General features: G+C 48.8%; 7 protein-coding genes across 7 annotated transcripts; 3 read left to right on the forward strand and 4 right to left on the reverse strand.

Moving 5' to 3' along the window:
- Positions 1–733: 733 nt before the first annotated feature.
- On the reverse strand, positions 734–1,054 carry TrAFT101_001241 (uncharacterized protein; the record flags this gene model as incomplete). The annotated part of the gene is made up of 1 exon (XM_066126280.1): positions 734–1,054. One exon carries the CDS (start codon positions 1,052–1,054, stop codon positions 734–736), a length of 321 nt encoding a protein of 106 aa, XP_065982381.1.
- Positions 1,055–3,866: 2,812 nt separating this feature from the next.
- TrAFT101_001242 (uncharacterized protein) lies at positions 3,867–4,396 on the reverse strand (the record flags this gene model as incomplete). The annotated part of the gene is made up of 3 exons (XM_024905996.1): positions 3,867–4,048; positions 4,120–4,220; positions 4,284–4,396. 3 exons carry the CDS (start codon positions 4,394–4,396, stop codon positions 3,867–3,869), a joined length of 396 nt encoding a protein of 131 aa, XP_024765485.1.
- Positions 4,397–7,008: 2,612 nt separating this feature from the next.
- Positions 7,009–10,871, forward strand: TrAFT101_001243 (uncharacterized protein). Its single transcript, XM_024904951.2, has 2 exons — positions 7,009–7,568; positions 7,628–10,871. The coding sequence occupies exons 1-2, from the start codon at positions 7,169–7,171 to the stop codon at positions 10,681–10,683; spliced, it is 3,456 nt and encodes a 1,151-aa protein (XP_024765486.2). The 5' UTR covers positions 7,009–7,168; the 3' UTR covers positions 10,684–10,871.
- A 17-nt stretch (positions 10,872–10,888) lies between these two features.
- TrAFT101_001244 (uncharacterized protein) lies at positions 10,889–14,879 on the reverse strand. Its single transcript, XM_024909446.2, has 2 exons — positions 13,372–14,879; positions 10,889–13,311 (listed from the first exon to the last, which is right to left on the reverse strand). The coding sequence occupies exons 1-2, from the start codon at positions 13,445–13,447 to the stop codon at positions 11,267–11,269; spliced, it is 2,121 nt and encodes a 706-aa protein (XP_024765487.1). The 5' UTR covers positions 13,448–14,879; the 3' UTR covers positions 10,889–11,266.
- A 1,012-nt stretch (positions 14,880–15,891) lies between these two features.
- On the forward strand, positions 15,892–16,242 carry TrAFT101_001245 (uncharacterized protein; the record flags this gene model as incomplete). The annotated part of the gene is made up of 1 exon (XM_066126281.1): positions 15,892–16,242. The coding sequence occupies one exon, from the start codon at positions 15,892–15,894 to the stop codon at positions 16,240–16,242; it is 351 nt and encodes a 116-aa protein (XP_065982382.1).
- A 272-nt stretch (positions 16,243–16,514) lies between these two features.
- TrAFT101_001246 (uncharacterized protein) lies at positions 16,515–20,734 on the forward strand (the record flags this gene model as incomplete). Its single annotated transcript, XM_024903365.2, has 8 exons — positions 16,515–16,564; positions 16,663–16,724; positions 16,863–16,892; positions 16,979–17,034; positions 17,425–17,511; positions 17,887–18,014; positions 18,099–18,697; positions 18,750–20,734. 8 exons carry the CDS (start codon positions 16,515–16,517, stop codon positions 20,732–20,734), a joined length of 2,997 nt encoding a protein of 998 aa, XP_024765491.2.
- A 311-nt stretch (positions 20,735–21,045) lies between these two features.
- TAH18 (NAPDH-dependent diflavin reductase) lies at positions 21,046–23,634 on the reverse strand. The gene is made up of 4 exons (XM_024910898.2): positions 23,279–23,634; positions 23,027–23,202; positions 22,865–22,963; positions 21,046–22,796 (listed from the first exon to the last, which is right to left on the reverse strand). Exons 1-4 carry the CDS (start codon positions 23,417–23,419, stop codon positions 21,350–21,352), a joined length of 1,863 nt encoding a protein of 620 aa, XP_024765492.1. The 5' UTR covers positions 23,420–23,634; the 3' UTR covers positions 21,046–21,349.
- Between the last annotated feature and the right edge of the window lie 2 nt (positions 23,635–23,636).

The following is a 23,636-nucleotide window of genomic DNA, read 5'->3' on the forward strand; positions in this document are numbered from 1 at the left end:
GTTCTCGAATTTCCCACGACTTTGCAAAGATGACGGAAGGTTCAAGATTACATGCACTATGGCGCAAACTATCACTACCTTGTATGCACCAAGCCAGCATTGAGCGGTAGGCAAGGTGGCACAAGTTGACAAGCCAAAGCATTTCGCCAACTCAACCAATATTCGGCATTATGCAAGGAGCAAGCTAGTTCAATATATGCATACTCGCACTTTGTATGAAGTTCTTGGCAAGTAAAAAGTCCGTAATGACTTTCACAGCGCGTACGCAGTTGCTCATCGCCATACCCCCAAAAGGGTCTATTACAGACACGTCTATGTGAGCTGCGGGAATGGGAAATTGCCTTCCCTTGCTGCGGCCATTTTCTGCCGCTGGTCTGTGCTGGCGGCGTGGACTGCAACAACAATATGGATGGCAAATTGGGTGCTGCGAGTGCTCCATCCCGACTACCAGGTAGCAGCAGCTCGGCTTTCGCGCTGTCACTAGACAGCCACGAAGGATTAGGCGAGACTGCAGTACCAAGGGTTCATACATCGTACGTGCCAGCGCCATTTGCGGCACCATGTCTTGGAATTCTCAGCCCAGCACGCTTCTAGAATGGCGAATAGACTACGGCTGCTGCTGCTGCACATCGCAGAGAGCGTCCAGTATCGAAACGGGAAGCTGGCCCGACAGCACGGCGTCCAGTCCCCGCACGACACGACAGTTCAATGTTTCTAGCACTGTGGCGGCGAGCTATCTGATGTGACAACTCTGGGCACGGCGAGCTTTGGCTTGCCCGCTAATTTGAGACCCCGGCAGCTTGAACGCAGCATCATGCACCATGTACATACAGACACCACCCTGGCTCAGGCATCGTTTCCGCGGTGTGGCCTCTGCACCCAGTTGCGACTTGGGCAGTATCAACCGGAGGAGCATGCCGGCCAGCTCTACTCTCCTGGATGGACTGAAGAGAAGAAGATGCCTGTAATACTTGCAAGCAGGAGCAGAAGAAACAGGCCCACCCCAGACCTCTTCCACGCTCAAAGGGGACAAGGCCTGATGCCCTCTAAGCATCCATTGCCACGAGCCAATATGCAGCAGAATCCACAGTGCGATCGCTTACTTATCCGCTGGCGGTCACAACTCTATTTCCGTTTCCGCGGTCTTCTGTTTGCCGATGGTAGGGAAGAAGAGGAAGAAGAACAAGAATGCCTAGCAAGGACATGCTGCCAAACTGAATATGGACACTGGTGTGAGTGTGAGCCGTCGGCCTGCGCTTGGCTCACCGACAAAACAAGACCTTGAACAGAGAGTCTCGTACTCTGTACTCCGTACTCCATATAATTTCCAGTTGTTGTTGTGGACACTTGCTTTCCATCCTGGGGTAGCAGTGCCGATATCAGTCGAGTATTTTGCGGAAATAGCACGAAATGTACTCCGTAACTGGAACTCCATATGCCAGCAGGGTATCCGGAACGGCTCCCTTTGCATTTCCGACTCTAGCCAGGCGAGGGGATTTTTCTGGTGTACAGTACATGATTAGGGTGGATTCTGCAGGTCGCAAATAACATAACGGGCATACAGTACACTCAACAGGACGTGACGCAACGTCCTGCAGTCCTGAAGAATGGTGTGCCAACGAGACGACGTTGCATGCGCATTGTGTCTCGTTCTTCTGCTAAGCTAAGCGACTTCCACCACTGGACTGGAAAGCAAGTACTATATATTATACTGTACAGCACATACTCCATCCACGGCGAACGTCGCGCAGACCTCGTGTCCCAGCCAGACGGGATGCACCCGGTCCTTGGTGTTGGAACGAAAAGAAGGACATCACTGTCGTCATCTTCTAGAAGAGTCTCTGGCTTCGTGAGTCTATAAATATGCATATCCGACATGCAGGCATCTCCCCGTTTCGGTTCCAGCTACGGATTACTATTCCTTACAGCTTGTGGGATGGGATACAAGCACTGTACTATTAGATGGATGGTGGCCCATTCTTCGGTGTAACAACTCGGAGAATGAAGCCGTGCGACCCGATGACGCAGAGATCAATACTTGATAAGGCTATTTACATGTGATAACATGGGCATCGCAGGCGAGCTTTGTGTGACGCTGGCTGCTGATGTTTGCTCCCCGACTGAACACCGGATAGCTGGGCCGAATTAACGCCAGCACCGCAAAATCGCCAGGCGTTCAAAATCTCACCTGCAGGCCATCAGCCAGATCGGCTGTAAGCCTCCATACAATGGCAGATGGGAATCTCACCAGCCAGACCCGCGACTACTGCTAGTATCCGATCGCTCTCGCACTGGGCCGGCAATCAACCCGACTTTTCGTCGCAGCTCGCTGTGGGCCGCCGGACTGAACAACTTGGGTTGGCAGCAGCGCGTCCTGCATCATACCCTGGGCCTGGCTCCAAGTGCGTGGGTGCGGCCAATGGACTGGGCGGCTGGTGATGATGGCACCACACCATCGCCACCACTCCCGGACAGAGCTATATTAGCCTAAGTTGCGACGAGATGCTATGCGAGCCGTTCTGCTTTTGGGCACAAGATCGTATGATGCACAGCGCTGGGACGGGCTTGGGCTAGCAAAGGAAATGACGTTCCAGGCGCGCACATCACTACGATATGTTCTTTCTGCTGCCACCTTGTTGACAGGCCCTTCGGAACACCGCCCAGTCGTAAATGGCTCAATGCGCTAACTCAAACCTGTCTCTCCCTTGCTCCGCGCAGCAAGAAAACGTCTTCGTCACTAGGCCATGCTTGGGCTAATGAGCTTCAGCTGCCAACCTGGCCCATGCAGTTGTGGCAGCTTACACTGCGCCGAATCTGGAACAGACGACTTGACAACAGAAGCGACGATGGAACGCAGTATCCCCTCCCTGGCATAGGGCCACTCGGTAGGAGGTTCTGTTCCTATTCGAGGCGCTGTTAGTCAAGCCGCCCTCTAGATAATGTGAATGAGATGCGACAAAGTTGGCAAGACGGAAGAAGCATCATTTTATTTTATGGATCTCTGTGCATTTTGAGTGAATGCTTGCCTGTATGCTCATTGATCTGATGGTGACCTCCCTGTCGCTTGTGCTTTTCTTACCCTGCACTCGGTGCCCTGATTCTAGCAATATAGCCTGCATAGACTGAAGGTGAGCTTATGTCGGGTCTCTCTTTTTAATCGGCCTTTAATGAATCAGTAGATGTATTGCCGTGTCGCGGAGAAATGCTTATAGGAATGTTTGATCTTAATCTAGAAGTGGTTGAGAATAGCACTACTACTAGAATACATTTGTATCTTCACTTGACTGCCTATATATAGCCAAGGTTCAGACAGGGTAGTAATGTAGAATGGAAAACGAGGCGAGAGTAGAGAAAGCATCTAATGCACCCCCCTAAGTTGAAACTAATGAATGAGAAGAAATAGGAATGAATCGATGATGAAATGAAGTAGCCTCTTGGTTCTGCTCTTGCACATCAGTTCGTGTTGTAATCTTGGCAAAAATGGACTTTCACAATCCCTCGTGAAATGATCAACGAAATATATATGATGCTATGGTTTGGCTAGAAATAAGCTTCGTATCCTGCTATTCTTGTCGGACTATTGGCTTTGCCATGAAAGAAATAGAGGATAGATGGATGCAATATGAGAGTAGGAGATGTGAGTTGTCTCTGGCTGGCCAATGAGCTAGGGGGTTAAAAGAGGGACATGAATGGCTTGGCAAAGTTAAGCTAACATACTAATACTTGTCGGTTTGGAGGGAGTCTTCATGTTGTTTATCTTATGTATGTGCTGATTTATTGATGACGATCTGAGCATCTTTATGATGCATGTATGGCTTATAATTCAGGCTGTAACTCGCAATTGTAGCTTGCATCAATACATCACTCTAACCCAACACGCACTGAATGGTCCTTGCCTGGGTAAACCAGTATCCGTTCCATTTCCCAGAGACGCCGTCGTTCCAAGTTGTCAAGTCGGCAACGCCGGGGGTCCAGATACCGCCCGAGTTGAGGTTGCCAGAGCTGGCGAAGCAGTTTCCAGGCTCAACAAACATGGAGCAAACCCAGCCTATGAGTTGCGGTTGTTTAGAATTCAGGAGTCAACGCATATACATTTGAGAGGATAATTTGGATACTCACCAGGATCGGGACCAATTGATCCCAGAGTCTGCCACGGAATTGTCCAGCAACCGCCATCAGTCATCTGAACGTCCTGACATAGGTTTGTTGGTGACCAGTTGCTATAATTGCCCCAGAATATTTAGATCATTGTAAGAAGCCATGCCGAGTCAGAGAGAGCTTACGGGCCGGGGCAGACATAAACACCGCCAGATGCACGCTCAGTCACGTTGACGGGGTTGGCAAGTCCTAGACTTAGCAAAGAGCTCGCGATGATTGTGATGACAAACGCCTTCATTTTGATCTAAAAGTTCTTGGCCTACTTTAGAAGAGATACTTGAGAGAAGTGCCTATTCGAGTGATATTCGGGACAGATCTCTCTCCTTTTATAACGAAACACACCGCCCTTGCTATTATGCTTGGTAACCTGTTAGGTAGAACTGAGTAAGGTTGCTAAAAAAAACTTCTCCATATGCTTATAAGTCTTATAGTTGATCGTAGTTTAGAAACACCAGCGCTTAGACCTTGCTTGTAACGCCCTTGGGCTAGCATCTCATGACTAGTGCAGCATTCACGGTCGAGGACGACAACAACCATCCAACATTGTGCCGATATTCCGAGTAAGCTTACAGAATACCTACTACTTTGGTGAAAAGTCAACATGATTCGGAGATAGTGGTCAATAGACTGCGCTGAGGAATGAAGCGATAAAAATGGCGATGGGTATAATTTCATGCGGTGGACAGCGGAACTATCTCTATTTCTGGAAACTTGCAGATGAACACGTAAGGTAGAAAGATTTTTTCACAGATGATGAAGATATTATAAATGATCAAACTAAACTAGAATTAGAAGCGGTTTCGGCCTATGTTTTCTCTAAGACAGCTATGGAGATCTTCGATACTATGCGAGAAAGCCGAGGCAGCTGTAAACTCTACATGGAAACAGAGTTAGTCTGTATGTGTTTTATTGTGTTGTATATGAACAATTAAGTCGTATATATTTTCGGAACGGTGATTCTAGCCAGGTCTCTTGGTCCTCATATTGCCGAAGCCTCAACTTTGGTACTCCGAATGCCGCGTGAGCTTGGGTTGTTTTCTTTCTTTTTTTTTTGTTGTCCCAGCTGCAGATACCCACTTTGGCTGTTACCCAGAAGATCCGACCCCACTAGTAATGGTAACAGCTTATAATAGAGTCTTAAGGTTTGAATAGCTGCACGAGCTGAATCTTTTCTTCTCTCTTTCTTCTTCTCTTTTGCCAAAAGGTCTAGATGCGAGCCCTCTTCACTGCGGTATATGGCGACGTTTCCGCTCAGTGGACATGGGAATTTCTACATTCGGTTTACGAATCGATGATAGCTTGGTGGTGTGATGGCCAAGTTTCAAGTTATCTGATAATCTGGTAAAGAAACTACAGAGCTTTTTTCTCTAAGGGGTGGACAAATTAAAGAATCACCAACAGACGAATGGACAAATAATAGACCAATACCCAGCCTCATGACCGGGTTGAAGCAGGGGCTGAAAACAATAATTGTTCAATGGTCAAACTGCATGGAAATAAACAAGCGCTAACTATTAGGCGCAATATACTCCGTATACCATATAGAGATGCGCAAGTAGTGATGATGGCGGATTCCAAGTAAGCATAGTGTTGATGCATCGCTATGTTTATTAATCCTCGTCAAAGAACGCGATGACCCGACTTAGTTTGTTATTAATCTTACCGAGAAGAACGGGGCTCCCTGCGAAGGTGGTTCCGTTAGCTTCAACGAGCCATAGAAATCGGGTTGCAATGAATCAATCCTAAAGCCATGGCTCGCTGGATCTGTTTGGTGTTTAGAAGAGAGGTTCTGCACGATGTACTTTAGGAGCCTATTTATTAGCTTCATCAGTTTTGTGCTACATGATTAGCATCCCCTCAAATTTCTGGGAGATACTGTCAAGTGATGGTTGCTATCTATCTTCCCGGGGATAGGAACTTGACAAGAGCGGCACAAGTTGTTCACTTGGTGCCCTTGACAATGACGTCCAGCAGATGAGCATTCGAGGTGATGCAGATCCTTGGACACTATTGCTTGGCATGCATATAATCAGGAGTTTCTAGTCATCTCTCCTCCTCAGTCTCTATCGTTCCCTGTAGTGCGTCGTTGTCTTACAAAACTCGCATGTTCGCCGTTTCGTTTTATTGGCAAGTTTTTTACTCTATTTTTATGCGATGACCTGCAAATAGATCAGATGTTGTCAACTACAGTCTCTTCGGCATTACCAAGGCATATCAGAAGAAGGAAGCTATCCCAAATGTATCACAACGATGACTTTGGAGAGAGAAAGGCAACAACAGTCGAAGCCGAGAAGAACAGTCAAGGCAATGGTCAATATTGCTCTTCTTTAGTAATTGAACAAACCCGTAATCACGATAAAAAAAAGAAAACGGCTACATTGCTCGGCATTCTATCTATTTTACTCTCAATATTTGATAGCCGGATGGGGACTTATCAAGGTTGTGGCGGTGGTAAGTATGCTTCATGTGGATGCCAGCCGTCAACCTGAGTTTGCTAGGTACATGTAGTCCAGGTATCTAGACCACGAAATTGGCTGAGACGTATGTAGCATTAAGACTCCTGATCTGGGCTGTTTTTTCTTTCCTTTTGGCAGCATAGACAATCTTACCAAGGCTCAATGCTGGATTAGAAGAAGCAGGATGAAGAGACGGGGGCTTTAGGTGCTATTGCCAGGCTGTAGCATACCCATAGAATGTGCATGAGCTAAAAACAAGCCACTGACGCGCCAAGTCCAGCACATGCACGGTAGAAGCAGTATCGTCACTTCGGCTTATCGCCGGGAAAGCGTGCAAGTACCGAGCACTGGCGGCGCTGCGGAAAATATTCCTTCCAGTTTCATCACCTCTCACCAACTGCATCGTCTTCCGAGTCACCACGCCACACTCTCGCAACAACCAGCCGCATCCACGACTACTCCCGCCTGCAGCAAATCCGGCGAGCGCTAGACTGTGCAAAGATTCACTGCACGGTCACAACCTTCCTACCTTCTCCATCTCTTCTCTCAGCTATATGACCCAAGAGCCTATCAAGACTCCAAAGCAGCTCCTGAGCAACAGCAATCTCGATTCTCTCCACCTCTCCCAGCATGGCTCTCTTCCCCGCGATGCGAGTGGCCTCCGTCGAGACCTCTCAGGCGGCCTCAGCCACTCTCGCCTCGGCCCGGATGACCAGCGTCAACCCCTCCCAGACGAGAGTGGCGCCGGCGTGAATGCCGACCAGCTGGACAAGAAGCTGCAACGATTGACTCTTGACGAGGCTCTACATGACCGCCCTTCTGTACCCGGACAGCGAATCTCCGAATATGAGAAAGCTCTGGCCTCCCAGACTGCGAAACAAGACGTTGGATTCCAGGTGGTAAAGCGCTCAGAGCCCCGCTCTGATGGGATACGCCTCGACAACTTCCCTAACGGTATGTTGAGCAGCGCATATCAAATAGTAATGCTGCTTTGTACTAATATGGACGGACAGAGATTCTAACGCACATATTTTCGCATTTGCCGCCCGATTGTCACTCCTCGGTGGCGCTCGTATCGAAACGATTCTGGGCACTGGTTACCACACATCATGCTTGGCGCATGGCGTTTATGCGCTACTTTCCAGGGCATACCATCCTGGACAACCATGCCAAAGCCGATGCGACAAATTCTGGGACTGCAACTGCACCATCCTCTGATATTTTGCGTTTCGAGACCCGATACTTCCCTCGGCTTACATCGCTGGCTACCTGGAGAAGCGAGTATCTTTTGAGAACTCGTCATCTAAGAAGCTTGGCTCGTGGAAAGCCAGGGACTCCCGCAGGAGGGACCTTGTCTGGCCGAGTTGGTCGCGCTGGGAAAAAGAACAGCGCGGTTTTAACATACAATTCGAAGCTGCCTTGGCAAGTGACCAACATCCACGCCGTCTTCTTAAACGGGAAGAAGCCACCGCGTGTCGTTCAAGGAGCCGGGGATCTCGGCGCAGCGTCTGTTAGCGACCCTACGACGGGCAAGATTGAAAAATGGGGCCTTGAAGATCTATTCTCGATGCCACAGTTGGACGAAGTCGCTCCAAATTTGTTGCCTTATGGTCTGGGAGACGGACCAGCAGGTGTCCCCAACACCATGGATGTGAGCTATACTTATGGCGTGGTAGCTGGAGAGGGATTCCCAGGTGGCCGGCCGTTCTTCCGAGGAATCAATGTACCGCGCGGGCGCTACATTGGTGCAGAGATTAGTGCCGTAGACGCACATCCGGACATACCCAAGATCCCCGAAATGTCCGATGCAATCTGTAGCGTATGGATTGCCAAATCGTCCGCTGTGACATCGACAACGCAGTCAATGTGTGGTATCCTCACGGGCTCCGCGCTTGGCGTGGTCACTGCTTACTCGCTTGGCTGGGATACTACAGGTCCAAGATATGCCAATGGTGATGTCACAGCACGGTGGATCATTAGTCCAGGGGTTCCCATCATCTCCCTGAAGGTTGACGACAGCTTCAACCAAAAGCGCAAGTCTACTTCTAGAGTCTGGGCGGTAGCCCTGAATGCACTGGGTGAAGTGTATTATCTCTGCGATGTCCCTGTTGGAAAACCCGTTCGTGCCAGTGGAGAAGATATGACGAGGAATGCCTGGTATACTGGTCGTACAGTATACTGGCACCTTCTGGATGCAACCCGCAGAGTTGCTCGGGAAGATGAGTTGGACAAGAATGCAACCCGTGGAGCATATTCGCCTCGGTCACCCTCAAATGGTATGCACCTCAGCAAAGAGCAGCTAGTGGCAGAGGCCCGGGAAATCGAAAAATTCATGAGATACAGGCCCTCCCACTTCCGCAAAGTTTGTGACGGCTGGGACATGCAGCGAAAGCTTGAAGTGGATTTTGCAAGCGACGATGGCAAGGGTGCCGGAGAGAATATCTTTGTGATTGACTGTGGTACGGCTGAAAACCGCCATGCTAGTATCCAACGCTATTCGCGGTCCTTGATACCCGCACAAAAACCTCCTAGCGAATCTACGACGCCTGTGGCACCAATTTCTACGTCGCTTTTCGGTAGCATTGGTGGGTTTGACCATCGGATCTCTCCAGTTTCCGAGTCTCAAACACCGTTGTCTCCGCCCCCAACTCCAAAGTCACCGCCAGTGCCCTCGACTGTTATCCACGACTGGTCAGAGCAGGCTTTGGAACTCAAGGGCTACAGCCACGATATTATAACGTCAGTCGCTTTAGACAACTCTCTTCCATCGCTTTTCACTCTCGGGGAAGATCCCTTGCATACTGCAAATGAAGCTTCATCTACGACGAGTCCTTGGGCTGATCACGGTTCAAGAGAGATTCCGGGACGCAGAACTCGTTTCATCGTTATTGGGACCAACAGCGGCGCTGTTCTTGTCTGGAATGCCCGAGATGATGACAAGACACGCGGAATCCAGCCACTAAGAATCCTCCAAACCGAGTCGCCAGAGGTGTCCGCCGTTGCGGCTTCTGGACTGTACTTGGTCCATGGCGGCAGCGATGGCCTTGTCCAAGCCTGGGATCCCTTAGCATCTATAGTGGAACCTATAAGAACAATCAACGCTAGGTCAAATAGCCGAGTTCCTCGCCAAATGCTAGTCATGAACCCAGCGCTGCGGGAGAATACATACTCTGCTGTGGGAGCGATATTCCTCGATCCTGATCCTACAACTCTTCAGGGTGTGGTCTCTTTTGGAGCTTTCTTGAGATATTGGTCATATGGATCACAAGGCCACGCTGCAGGACGCAAGCGTCGCGTTCGACATGCTGATATGGATAATCGTTTAGCTAGCCGCCGCCAAGGTGCTGCGGTGACGGACTATATCGCATCTGAGGAGGCTGAAATGCATCGAGAAGATGAGCAGCAGGCTCGCGAATATAGCCGTCGTCTCAAGAGATTTGGCGCCCTAGGCGACTTGACCGAAGAAGAAGCAATCCTTTATGCGCAAATGGTTTCTGAAGAAGCTTATCACGCTGAAGAGCAGCGGCGAGCCAGTGATTCAGCAGCTGATGCCAGTCTCGACACTGCTTCCTCCTTCAGCGAGAATACCGTAGAGACTGTAACGCCAGACCCCAGCATTGTCGAGCCGTCAGCTTCAGAAGCCAACGGCGTGGCTGAGAGCGAGTATGAGCAGCAAATCCAGCAAGCCATCCGATTATCTCTCATGGAAAGCGTCGGCAATGAAGGCGGACAGTCCCCTATAGAGACGTCGCGAGGGAACAGCTCTGGCGACTTCGATCTCCCCGTCAACGTCAAATACAAGCCTGAGAGCAGTAAGAAGGGGAAGCAATCAGAATCTGGCTCGCCATCGTCGAGCCACACGCCCGTTGGCGGACCTTTGTGGCAAACAACATCTGAAGATGAAGATTTAGCTATAGCTTTAAGTTTAAGCATGCAAGATCAAGGAGGTTACTCGCCGCCGCCATCGTCAGATCCAGACGTGGGGCTCGGTGCCCAGCATGAGGAGTTCCCATCCTTGCCTGGCGATGGATTTGGGAAAGGGAAGGGCAAAACTGTCCAGAGGTGGTGATGAAAGGAGGGGAGAGAGCAGTCTCGAGGTGGAAATTGGTTGAAGACATTTTTTGCATTCTAGGACATGGACAAGTGCGGATGTGCCTGCCATGCTTCATCTTTTGAACAATATTCAAGTTAGACATTTGAAACTCTACATTATTTCTTGCGCGCGAGTTTCGACAAATACAGTTTTGTTTACCAGAATGATGATGTTTTTGGTGAGATGTGAAAACTTCAAATTCATACTTTTGCTTCATTAGCTGTCATTGTCTTTCTCGGCAATCCGGCTTTATGGCAATTGCCAAGTCATAAAGAGTGACATTTTATTGAATTATTGTACAGGTAAATTTAATATACATCCTTCGTAGTCGTTAAACCGGTGTGACTATGAGGGAGATATCAGTGACCGCTAGCACTATCCCTGAGCGAAGATAGATCTTGAACTTTGCCAAGATTTTGTGTTCTTTCACTAAGCAAAGCTATCCCTTTCTGCAGCATAGAACCATTCCTTCTATAACCCAGTAACTTTTGACCCAAAACTTTTCGTAATATCCCAGCAATCCCAATTCGCCTAGTGTTGATGACATGTTCTATGCGCTTCAGATAGTTACCCAAACGCTTATTGCTAAGCAAATAAACAAGGCACTGAGCTCTAGGCGTATTGAAACCGCGCTGCTTTCGTCGTCCCCTCCAAGATCATCTTGATTCCCCGTTTTGGCAGGGAAATTAGGCATGGAAGGCAACAAAGTGGCAGTGACGGAACTCTCCGGGTAAGTCAACGTTTGAGATGACAGAATCAAGCCATTGGGGCCTATGGTGATAGTTTGGTTGTCGATGACTGTCGTTTCCACGTTACTCAGATCACCGTCTATATTGATTGAGTAGGTTACCCCGTTGACTACAACAAGGGATGGCAGTAGCTTTCCTACTGTGATTCCTCCGACAATCTCATACTCGGTGTTGGTAGAGTTTGCTGAAGGCCCTCCTAGAATTGTACTGTGAAGAGATACACCCCTTGGGCCGATTGTGATGGTTTCGCCGTTAATAATTGTTTGCTTTGGGGCGATGTTGGCACCATAGGTGATAGTTGTAGAATGTAGAACAACGATGGAACTACCTATAGCTGTGACCATCTCTCCTCCCGTGACAATGTCATGAGTTGGTCGAGGTGATAGGTCCTGGAAGATGAGAGTCTCATGACCAACAGCTATAATTCCCGTCCCAAAAACGACCCTTTGGCCACTGATAGTTGTCGTTGCCTTTTCTGGTGAGATGCTCAGCGTAATGCCGTCAACAACAGCCTTTGTTCCTGAGATTATAACTGGAACTCCACCCAAGACTCCAGATGTGACTGCTGGGGTAGGTGTGGATACTTCTTGAGGTGCAGGTTTTGTGACTGTTGAACCCAAACCAACAACTGCAGTTGGAAAAATTGTGAATACATCAGTTCCGACTGTGATTGTAGTAGTCTGGCTCGGTCTCAGGCCAGATACTGTCTTTCCGTTGATGATAACTTGGTCTCCTCCGGCAGTGACTCGAAAAGTAGGAGCTGGAGGTTGCTTGACGCTTTGCAGAAGATTGGAGATGGGCGTACCAGTTGGCGGATTATCTATTACATCCCTAGTTCTATGAATACCATCTCCAATATCACCAGTGATCCACGTTGGACTGAAATCAGGAGTTGGTTCCGGTGCAAAAACTACGGAGGGGTTCTTGTCGGTTGTGATGAAAGTAATTATTCGCCGAGTAAACGATAGAAACGGTCTCATCGTGACAGTTATTCCACCTCCATTTCCCCCAGTAGCATCAGGGGCCGGCGTAATGATCTCCGGAAGGTCAAATGAAAACGTAATGGTTGGAAGAGGAGCAGCCAAGGCCGGTATACTGAAGTCAATTGTTGCAGAAGCCGTAGAGAAAGTTGCGGCCGTCTCCGGTGCAGTCGAGTTGGATATGTGGGTTGTGCTGTAAAACGTAATTAGAGCCTCGCCTGTAGGAGAGCAGTAATTTGGCGTTGTGATGGGCGAATAGGGAGGAGTATAGTCAGTACTATTCCCATAGAAGGTGATGGTTGTAGTATAGACAACGGAATATTCGGTAACAGCTCTATCACCAGGTAATGGAGTACACGGTACTATTGAAGTCGTGTTTATTAAAGAAGAATTGGTGGGGAAAATATTAAATTTGCCGCCCGTCGTTGGAACAACGGACGAAAATACCGAAGCATCAACATTTCTCCAAGATGTGGTGGAGAGAGTACTACTAGACGACTCTATAATATAATTCGGAATTGGCGTCGATATTTGACTGTGTTCTCCCGTCTCGTGTATGCTATCGGTCGCTGATAGTGAAGTAGGTCTCTTGAGATCATCGACTTCAGCACTTGGTACGGGCGTGGTAGATGGTGAAGAGGATGTTGATGGGGACGCTTGATATAAAAATGAACCTTCTGTGGCATTGAATTCCGCCGTTGGTGCAGAATCTGTCTTGGATATAGAAAGTTTGTTGTATTTGGTAGCAAATTCTGTCGGTTTCCAGAGTGTATCCTCGACCGCGGTATTACCTGTCGACAAGAGGCTACCTTGGACATTTTCCAAGGTACTATTGGACTGAAACAGGCGTCGCTGGTGGCGATGCTGCGGAAGTTCTGTATCGATATGTGAATAATAATATCCCTTTTGTCAGTAGAGCAAAAAGCTGCACACACCTAGTCTCGTAGCCGCTGTAGCAGCCTCTATGGCAAATGCTGTATAAAACAGCAGCGCAACATTTATTGCTTTCATCGTATTCCCGAAGATCGCGAGAATAGTTCAGGTCAATATATGCTTTAACTAAAGCTTATGGATACAGAACAGGATAAGTCAGTGGCTACGCCATCGAACTATAGTGACACAAAGATTTATAAGGGCATCATAGTGTGTGGCTAGATTTGAAGATTTCACCGAAAGCGAATAGCAAGTTGAAATGCTCTGCGCAAACAATAATCAGCTGCGGGACTGGGCTGCCTACTACGGTGGCGAAGCAGAATATTCGCGAATAGGCTCAGCTTGCTAGAAGAAAGCTCGGTCCAGGATATATGCGAAGTGCACCAATATTGCACCTGGCACTGCCGTAGTCGACTGCAGGCGAATACAAGTAGGAGATGAATACGAACAGCAGCTGGTCCTCACACTAACAGGACTCCATGCATCCTCTAGCAATGGCTAGCCTACCTTGGACCAACACACCATTTCGAGCTTGAAAAAGGGAGACAAAGAAGCGTCGAGTAACTCCGGCCGTTGTCGTGAGACATGGAATATCTGGCCAATATTCCTGACTCTAGAGTGGCTACACAGGCCTCCAGATATTGCAATTTGACTGTGCATTCTGGTAATGCTTCGTATATAGAGAGTTATGAGGTGCCGTAGGTTTGACAAGTATAAGCTGCACGAGCGGCTAGATGCAGAGACGTGGTGTTCCGTCAAACCCAGGCAGGCCAAATTTCACCAATAGATCAGACCAAGTCAACGGTCTACTATACACTCAGCCTTCCGACATTGACGGAGACACAGCGATGCAGCCAACCAGACCGTGGTGTGTCTTGGGTGTTGGAATAGGGGGCTTGGGGCCAATGGTAATTAAAAGGGAGAGCAAGGTCTTATTGTCTCATTTGAAACCCCAGTGCTCTGTACCATCATCAGAATTTCCCGCACGATACATATGGCTAGGCCAAGCCAAAGAAGGATTGTGTGTGACGCATGACAAGGTCACGGCTGCGTATACTTTGCAGGTGCTTCAAGAGATTGCTAGCCTCCGATGCAGGGCGGATGTAGGGGGGCAAATAATGCCCTCTCATTTGAAGCTTTGCGGCTCGCTTTCCGTGAAGAGCCCATGTACAACATGTGCTGAGCTCCAGTGGAGCTAAAAACCATAAATCGTTTTTTTTTCTGGGCGAAATTAATGTGCGGATCTTGGCGGCTTTCCTAATTTCAGCTGCAAGTATCGCCAACTCTAAATTCGAATGATCTTATTCTCCCTTGCTGGAAGTCTCTCTTAGCGTCCAATAACGCATCGCGTGGATGATCCGTTCAAATAGCAGATGCGTAAGAGAGATGATTGCGAGCTATTCACTAGATGAGAAAAGCCGACGTTTCTTTTTGTCCGTATTCTGAGACACCACTCACTCCCTTGGCTCAGCTTGCAGCGGTAATGCCGAATTATGATCAGACGGCCTGTAATCCGCATATTCCCTTGCATGTCTAGCGACTATCGCTAGCAACTATGCGGAGTACTGTGGAGAGCTTTGCAGCTAGAGGCATACCATGGATAGGCTATGTTCCTGGCGTTGCTACAAGGGTTGTATCATGGGCCGCCTATCGTGCCTTTCCCGCTGTTGGCAGTTCATCATTCCTTTGAGGCGGGTAGGTCGATTTCCCAGCTGCCAGCGCGGCGAAAATGACAACTATTTGTCCTCGGAAAATGAGTAATAATCAACGTCTCTCATCGCTTTACGGTGAATTGGAGTCTTCTCGTCACTAGGAGCAGTTGGATGTGATCGTAAAAAGATCTGACATGATCTACGAATATCCTCCGGAGCACATACGAATTATCATTGGAAGTATACAGGCATCGAAGGCCCTCGCCAGTTCTATGCAGCAGTCCAGGGTAGCTTTTGAGGCAGCTTGGCTTGGATGTCTCGGGCGCTTATTCGTATAATGGTGTAAACTGTATATCCAAGCAGGATTTGTTTGTGTGGTTGATTCTAGAAGGGATGGGAATTTTTGTGTTTTGGGTTGGCGACACTCCCGTCATAGCTCTTCGTTTATAGGCAATGAGGAAGGAACCTGCGTGGTAACCCTCTTGGTTTGTAGCGGGTACAGCGGCTCTCGCCAAACCGAGGCGGCAAACTTGAAGAATTCCTACGTAATTTGTACTTCAATCACTTTGGCTGGCTGTACAACGGGATGCTAAAAAGTAATTCCGTGATTGACTATCTCAGTCCCGCCCCCAACATGGCAATCTCACCATTACTCACACTACCGCTCTGGCCAAACCGGTGGTGGCAGAGGTCTGGACAATTGACCATCTCAGCTCGTCGAGATCCTCCCTGGTAAGTTCCGGGGTATGGAGTCACTTCATATTAGCAGCAGTGCTACTAAAGACTTGGAAGTGGCCGTGCTAATATACTTTGTACTATGTATGTACTACTACTACTAGTGGTGGTATCCAGCACTGTTGCGAATCCAATATGGAGCCCACCGGCTGGCAATGGCGTGTGGCAGGGAGCTTAGCTCCGGCAGACGATCCCTGGTCAGCACTTTACTTGCACACTCTGTGCTGTTGGGGCAACGCAAAGGTCTTCGACGAACCGGGAAGTTCTACGGAGTGTGCGGCGAAGTGTTGGCGCGTGCCAGATTTTCAGCCCCCGATATTCTTGGCTACCTACGAGATGCAGAATACTGGCATGAATCTAGGCGGTATTCCTGTCCATGTTCGAATGGCCAGGCCAATGCGCCGTGTGTTACGCAGCTCATACAGACAAATGCTCCTTGAGAAGAGTGTGGGATGGTGGGAACCGCTCACGGCGCCCAGTCGCTAACCCCGGCTTCAGCCATCTGATCAGTGGGCCTCCATCTCCAGATGTTGCTATGGAGTAACAAATGATGCTGATCAAACTCTCGTTATTTCATAGAGACATGCGGAGTACTCCATAATTGGCGCCGTTTTACAGCCTTTGTGAAGAGTCGAAAGCTCCATACTCAGCCAGCTACCTTACGTATGGGAGTCGTAGCCAGCGAGGAACATCAACATTCCGACGACATAACGCGGCTGGCAATAAACTGTGCTCCGTATGTCGTACTACAACAACAAATGGTGCGCGCCGCGCCGCCACACCGAGTCCAGGGTCGCCATCAGGTCAGGTATGTGGACCATGCGTATCAAGCTTAGCGTTGATGCTGTCTTGTAAATGTCCGAAACATTAAGTAGCCAGAAAAAACACTGACAATTTGGCAATTAGACTATTTCCCCTGCCTCGCCCGAAATGTCTGACTTACACGGTAATTGGGCCGAGGAAACCCAGTACGCTCTGGTCACCAGATATATCGCCAAATATCTTTCATACTGTCGTTTCCTGTCGCTGACAGAAATGTGTATTGTATTATGGTATCATCATCGAATTGGCCGAAATGACTTCACTGCGGTATGTACATGTCAAAGGGCGTACGCCATGTAGTAGTACTCTCCTTGGTGAGCTAGACCGTTTCCTCCCTGCTTTAGCCTCTCAGACATGAGGTGTGAGCTTTGCTGACCCAAAACCATGAGTGACGAAATAGAAGCGGTCAAGCATAGACTGTCTCGACCGATGCTATCGCAAAATCTTCTACTACTGGTTTGTCGAAGAAATCCCATTGCTACGCCTTGTACGGCTAGCCAATACATAGAGCCAGACAATTGGGGACGACTTGACCGAGGAACATATGGCCGTCCCTGTATTCCAAACGCGTGAAGCGTTCCAAGTGTAACCCCAGCAAGGCATTGGCAACTGAAACCATTCCCCATCTGGTCCCATTCTGGCGCCCAGGTATTAGCAGTACTACTAACATTAGCGTTTCCGTGAGTAGCGGCGGCTTGACGGCTGGCGTAAACTGGCGTTGCTAGGCTGATCGTAGCGGGCTTCACTGTTAGACATCTGAGATGGAGCCCTGTCTGTCCCAAAGTGATATGGAATGCTTGGAGTGGCCCCTCTTGTCGGATCTGTGGCGAGTGTGCAGGTGAGTAGACGTTCATCCCTCTCGGTAAAGTTGTCAAGGGCGGCGGCGACAAGGAACCTCCAGGCCCCATTTTCTGGGAGATCGACCTGGCATCTGTGCGTGCTCGGTGCCGTTAGCAGCAGCGTCCAGTGCCTGGCACAAAGCACCCTCCCCGGCCAGCCATCCGAGGGCCCGCTAGAAGGTGGTCAAATCCTTGCATTTCTATCCCTTGCTGTCGTTCTTCTTCATACATACAGCGCGGCCGTACTCTTTGGGAATCTCATGGTAACTAAGAACAAAGCGTTCTCGCTGCGTGAACCTGCCGGATCACGGGCTATAGCGCTCTTTGAACGCTGCGAATTCCGTAACACCACGCGATTATACCCCATGGATGCGGTTATACGGTAGTGATATAACGGAAGCTGAGCGGTTCTCATGATACCAAGCCTTGGGTCCCCAGCAGCACCACAATCTGGGAGTCCTCCTCTTAGCGCGCGAAGTTTCGGTATTGCAGCACTGGCGTCGACGAAATGCGTCTTGGTGCTCTGATAATTGCGGCAGCAGCTGGTATTGTCTATGCAAATGATCCGGCCCCGGTGTCATTCGATGCCGGAGAATGGTATGCTTTCACTCCCGATTTCTTTCTGGTAGCTTATGGATATTGCAATGAGTTGCGTTCATGTATCTGACCTTGGCTTGGTAGGCTTGGAATTGACGGGAACTGGTCGACTATCAAAGTTTTGCTGGGGTCAAATTCAGATCTTGTCAATGTTCTCTTGAGCACATCGCTTTCCGAATTTTGGGCGATTGGACCTGGAGGGTGTTTAAAAACTACATCGCCGTCTCAGCATGATCGAGGTCCGCCGCTTGCAAGAGGTCTCGGGGGGCCCGACCGCCAACATCTCTCTCCTTCATCTAGCCAAGGAGCTGAATTGGATATCATAGAGGAACCACATTGTGCTACTTCTCGCGGTGGCATTTATACGCCCTTTGAATCTAAACATTGGTCCTACATGGGAATTTGGCAACTCGGATTGGATTATCTGGGATACGGTGGCAACGGGCAATATGGGCTCGACACAGTCAACGCATACAGCACCATTACCGATATCGGTTTTGGAATGTCCAATGTCCTTATGTCTGCCATCAACACAACAGACTATTACATAGGTCTTTTCGGGCTAGGAATTACTCAGGGCAGCTTTGGCCATGAGATAGCTCAGTCACCTTTGACGCAAGCCGTCCGCACCTTTGGATGGATCCCCAGCTACAGCTACGGCTATACTGCCGGTGCTTCTTATCGTAAGTGAGGAGTTGATTGTGTTCAATGAATAGTGCTAATTTTAGAAATCAGGAAATATTCCAGTTTCCATTACTTTGGGTGGCTCTGACACAGCTAGATACGTCCCGCACGACATTGACTTCACATTAACTCCGCAAGATAATATGCCTCGCGCCTTAGTTCGAGGTATAGAAGCCTCTACGAATAGCGGTACCGAAAAACCAAAAAAATGGTATTCCCAAACTTCCAGCCTCTCAGGCTGGGACAATTCTTTCACTGCCTTGATTGATAGTACTACTCCGTATCTGTGGCTACCGAATGCTGTGTGTGATCAGTTTGCAGATGCTTTCAACTTGACCTACAACAGCACCTTTGATTTGTATACTCTGACGAATGAGCAATACAATGCCTACGGCTCATCCGACTCATTTACATTTACGTTTAGCCTCTCGAGCTTTGACAACCATGATAACTTTGGGTCTCCGTTGAATGTGCCCGGATTGGTCAATATCACCGTGCCAATGCAAGCGTTCGTTGGCTTACTACAATATCCATTTAAGCACCGGGCTATCAAATATGGAGACCCGGCTGTCCCATACTTTGCATTGCGGAGGTCTCAAAATGATTCTTCAATCATCATTGGCCGCTCATTCCTGCAGGAGGCATACCTGATCACCAAATACGACGAGGCCGTATTTTCAGTATACCAGGCCAAATTTCCTCAGCGGCCCGTAACAGATGCGAATTTGATACCGATTAAGCAGCCAAATAACAGTCCTTACCCAGGGCCACCGACTCAAACCAGTGCCAAGCTAAACACAGCGCAATTGGTAGGTATCGCTGTTGGAGCCATCTTGCTGTGCCTACTCTGTCTTGTGAGCGTGTGCTACATGTGCCGCCGAAGGAAGTCGGAGACGAAAGGCGACGAAACAAGCACCAAGGAAGCGAAAGACAGCGCGTCTACTATGGTTCCGGATACACCTAGGATACCTAAACCCGCCATATTTTGCAGGTTTTCAAGACGAAAAAGGTCAAGAAGTGAAAAGGCCGACATAAGCCCTACCGTTGCCACATCGAACTTCATGGAGGCGCCAGATTCAGAAATTTACGAACTCCCTGCTCCAGTGGCTCCCGTGGAACTCGATGCCAGCGATGGAGATGACGACGATATCTCAATAATCGGCATTACGACTCTAGGCGCCGAAACTACACAGAGCCTCAGCGCATATGAAGTAGCACGGAGGAAGCTTGATAGACAGCTTCAAGGACCTCTCCCAGAATATTTCCCACCATCGCTGAAAATCGTACTGCCTCAAGAGAAATCATTTTCATATATTGCTAGTCCAACTCAAACAACCTCGAGCAAAGAGATAACCCCAGTCTCTCCAATTAGATCGGGAATAGGGACCGCATCGCTCCCAGGATCGCTCCCTTCGCCCATCTCCTCTGGATCAGGATACAATAGCCACATGGGTAGCATACCCTATCCAACTACCGTATCTGCCGCAGGCCAATCTTCTGAAGAAAAATATAACGACGATATTATGCAATCAGAGACCAGTCAACCAAACACGCGATTTTCAAATAATCTAGTCGCATTGCACTCTAACGACGCTTTATCATCTATGGCCTGTCAGAAAACTCCAATTGACCCAACAAACATCATGTGCCTAGGCAATCTTCCAGAAAACCTCCAGTCGCTTAGACACAGTATCATGTTGGCGCATATTGTCAGCCAGGAAAATCGAGACAGTGACAGCGACTTTACACCTCGATTTAACGCTGACTGCCACCTTTCTAATCATAGCCTGGGAAGTAACTATACAGAGGAGGAAGATCGGATGATGCAGGAAATGACACGTCAAGCCACCTTCTCCATGGCCCGATCGCAGAGAGACCCCTGCTCAACCGAACATACTCTGGAGAGAAGTGAAGAGCAATGTTTGAGCCATGAAATAACGAGTCCTCAATTTTCGCCAGCAGAGGAACGTATAGATGGAAATGATATCGTTCATGTTCCCCAGATGGCAGAAAAACGATACAGCTGGGAAGACTAAAAGTTAATATTAGGCCAATCTTTTACACTGATTTGGCAAAATGAGCGACAAGCTCATATACCTTCACTTTCCTCTCTTTTCCTTTTTGGTACTCTTTATTCAGACTTCTCACCCCCCATTTTCCTATGTGTTGTATCGCCATGATTGGAGTTTTCGGTAGCGTGGGCAAATGTATTTTAGGGTTATGGTGTTTCTATGGGTTCACACCATTGGATGTATTTACAAAAACTATTGCGATAGGAACTTTAAAGGAGGATCTGATATGACCACTTATACTACTTCTCTCCTTTTTTTTTCCTATTTACAATTTTTCTTTGCCTTCTATTCAGTGCTATAGAGTGCTTATATAATATACATTAAGATCCAAAGAAAAGAATAAAGATAATGATATATATTATACATGAATAATGGCTTTTGCTAATACTAGGCATATCTCTTATAACAAGAAGAGTATTTCCACTCTGTTTAAGATTTCGCATTATACATCATGATATCCAGGCAGAGTGCGTATCCAATTATTGGAGAGTGAAGCAAGAATAGCCAATATTCTTTTTTAATACACGCCGAAATATACAAGTCTATCCTTTAATTTATGACAATTCTCACACAAATTATCTACCAAATTTCCTGCCACCATGTTATCGCTTCCAACATCTCCTTCCTCGCCGCCTCATCTCCGCTTTCGACAAAAGGATCAAAGACCGCACGCTTGCATGAATCGGCCATCTTGGAAGAGCCTCCACAGACGGCAAAAATAGCCCTTTTGGGAATCAGCTTCTCCAGCCGCGGTGCTTCCCGGCGAACCAAGTCCTGCACATAAATCTTCTCGCGCTGGTCTCTCGAGAACGCCGTGAATACCAAGAGTTGGGTGTTCTTCTTTGCCGCCACCTCTGACAGCGTGCGCCATTCGTCTTCGAAAAAGTAATCGGCCGCACGGTTACGGTTGCCGAAGAAGATAATCATGGGTGCTGGGCTGGGATGTGTGAGGCGTTCGTGGATGAGACATCGGACGGGCGCGACGCCGGTGCCCGTGGCCATGGCTATAAGCGGCCGCTGGGAATTTGCGGTGCCATGGATGGGTGACAGGACTGGTTTGTAGGAGACGCGCAGGGTTGAGCCGGGGAGGAGGCTGGCGAGGTAGCGAGAGCAGAGGCCTTCTCGGGGTTTGCGCAGGATGGTACGGTATTTCACCATGGCGACCAGAAGCTCGACGTTGGTTGTGTCGTTGTTTGAAGGGTGGTTTGCTGATATGCCTCCGTTGGCGATGCTAAAGTCACGGCCGCGGATTAAGGGGAAGACATCGAGGAGTCGCTCGGCCGGGATCTTGACAGAGGTGAATTCATCGAGGACTTCGATAATGCTACGGCGGGATCGTGTGGCATAGTCAAAGTACTCGTCTATGTACTCTGTCATGGTGAACTCGAGTAGCCGCTCACGATGATATTCGTCGGTAGAGAAGTAGGACATGTTCTTTAAGAAAGAACGACGTGGGATGGCAGTGATGTCGATATTGTTGAGGAGCAGGTCGCGGAGCGTACAGCATGCTGGGGCATAGAGGTTACGCGGGAGAGACTCGCAAGCAGATAGATTAAGTGGTTGGTCGGCGATGTTGTTCCAGTCCATAAGGTCAATCAGCTTCTGGACGTCGTGGGGAAAGTTCTTTGGGTACAGCGTAAGGCAGTCTCCGGGAACACATTGAATTTTCCCACCTGATTGATGGGCGGGGACGTCAAATGATGCAAGGCGAACATCCTGCCAGTGTTCCGTTGGAGTAAGTCTCTCATTCTTGGTCAGTGTCGCTGTCCATCCGGCGGGGATGGGTAGAAGCCCGGGGGGAGGCAAGTTTGGCGCCGTGAGCGTGCCATTTGTGTCGCTTAATCTGAGAGGAGATAAATCGACAACTTGGACTTTTTCTGAAAGGTCTGCTAATGCTGGACCTAAAGACCAACGAGCTGGGAGCATGGTGTCGTCGGGTATTGGCTCTAAGCCTGAGGGTGGCGGATAATGCTCTAGGAGGTGCTTTCTTAGGTCGTCGGCCCATCTTACGAAACTACCATCAATGCTATGAAAGTAGAGTATTAGTTTCGCGCCTGTGTGTATATCACATAGGAAGTTACAAATAAATCTTACCCATCTGGAAACTGTTCGTCTGCTTCACATATATCGACGAATGTGGTAGCACCAAGCTGGTCTAGTCTGCGAACAAGCTTTCTCGCGGCCCAATTGAACCTGAGAGAAAGGTCAGAAATCAATCCATCGTGCTAACTAAGTTTAAGAGGAAAGTTCTCATACTTGAGATATGTGCTGTCGCCAAGACCAAAACAGGAATACTTTAGCCGACTCAAGCAATTTGGGGGCAACTTCTTCCGCAAGAGTTTCTTCCAGAAGAGAAGTGAGTTGTGAGGCATGTCGCCTTGGCCAGTTGTTGAGATGATAAATATCACGAGCTGGTGCTGCAGCAAGACACTCTGTGATGTGGGATTTTGTTAGTCTTCAATGAGTCAGGTGGAGGGTATATGAGAGGTGAGAGCAGAGATGGCGTACGAGTTCCACGGCATCGAGCTCCTCGACATGGCTCTTGAAATGCAGCCGCTGACACAGCCGGCCAAGCTCTTCGGCTATGTCTTGAGCATTGCCCGTCTCGGATCCGTACAGGACCAAGACGCTTCTCTCGTGGCCAGTCATTGTGACGGTGGTTGGAGTCAACTGCGGCAAAACCGCCAGACAGTTTCACAGACGTCGTTGCCCGCTATCGGTGCGTATGGCTTGAGGCTCGCATAATATTCAAGGGCTCTTGCTTTTGCTCCGTCTTGTGTCTTGCAGAGTCGCAAAGATGGGTCTCTTGTATCGCGGCTCTAAACTTGCATGGGGATATCTTGGGGCTTAGTTGCATGGATGAATG

The sequence above is a fragment of the Trichoderma asperellum genome, chromosome 1, assembly GCF_020647865.1.
Source record: "Trichoderma asperellum chromosome 1, complete sequence".
Lineage (NCBI taxonomy): Eukaryota > Fungi > Ascomycota > Sordariomycetes > Hypocreales > Hypocreaceae > Trichoderma > Trichoderma asperellum.

Excerpts from the sequence above, each read along its gene's own strand:
- TrAFT101_001243 (XM_024904951.2), top strand. The coding sequence starts at position 7,169 with ATGACCCAAGAGCCTATCAAGACTCCAAAGCAGCTCCTGAGCAACAGC. Across the intron at positions 7,569-7,627 it reads CCTCGACAACTTCCCTAACG|AGATTCTAACGCACATATTT; the intron begins GTATGTTGAGCA and ends ATGGACGGACAG.
- TrAFT101_001244 (XM_024909446.2), bottom strand. The coding sequence starts at position 13,447 with ATGAAAGCAATAAATGTTGCGCTGCTGTTTTATACAGCATTTGCCATA. Across the intron at positions 13,312-13,371 it reads TACAGCGGCTACGAGACTAG|AACTTCCGCAGCATCGCCAC; the intron begins GTGTGTGCAGCT and ends ATATCGATACAG.
- TAH18 (XM_024910898.2), bottom strand. The coding sequence starts at position 23,419 with ATGACTGGCCACGAGAGAAGCGTCTTGGTCCTGTACGGATCCGAGACG. Across the intron at positions 23,203-23,278 it reads AGCTCGATGCCGTGGAACTC|AGTGTCTTGCTGCAGCACCA; the intron begins GTACGCCATCTC and ends CCCACATCACAG. Across the intron at positions 22,797-22,864 it reads GACGAACAGTTTCCAGATGG|CATTGATGGTAGTTTCGTAA; the intron begins GTAAGATTTATT and ends CTACTTTCATAG.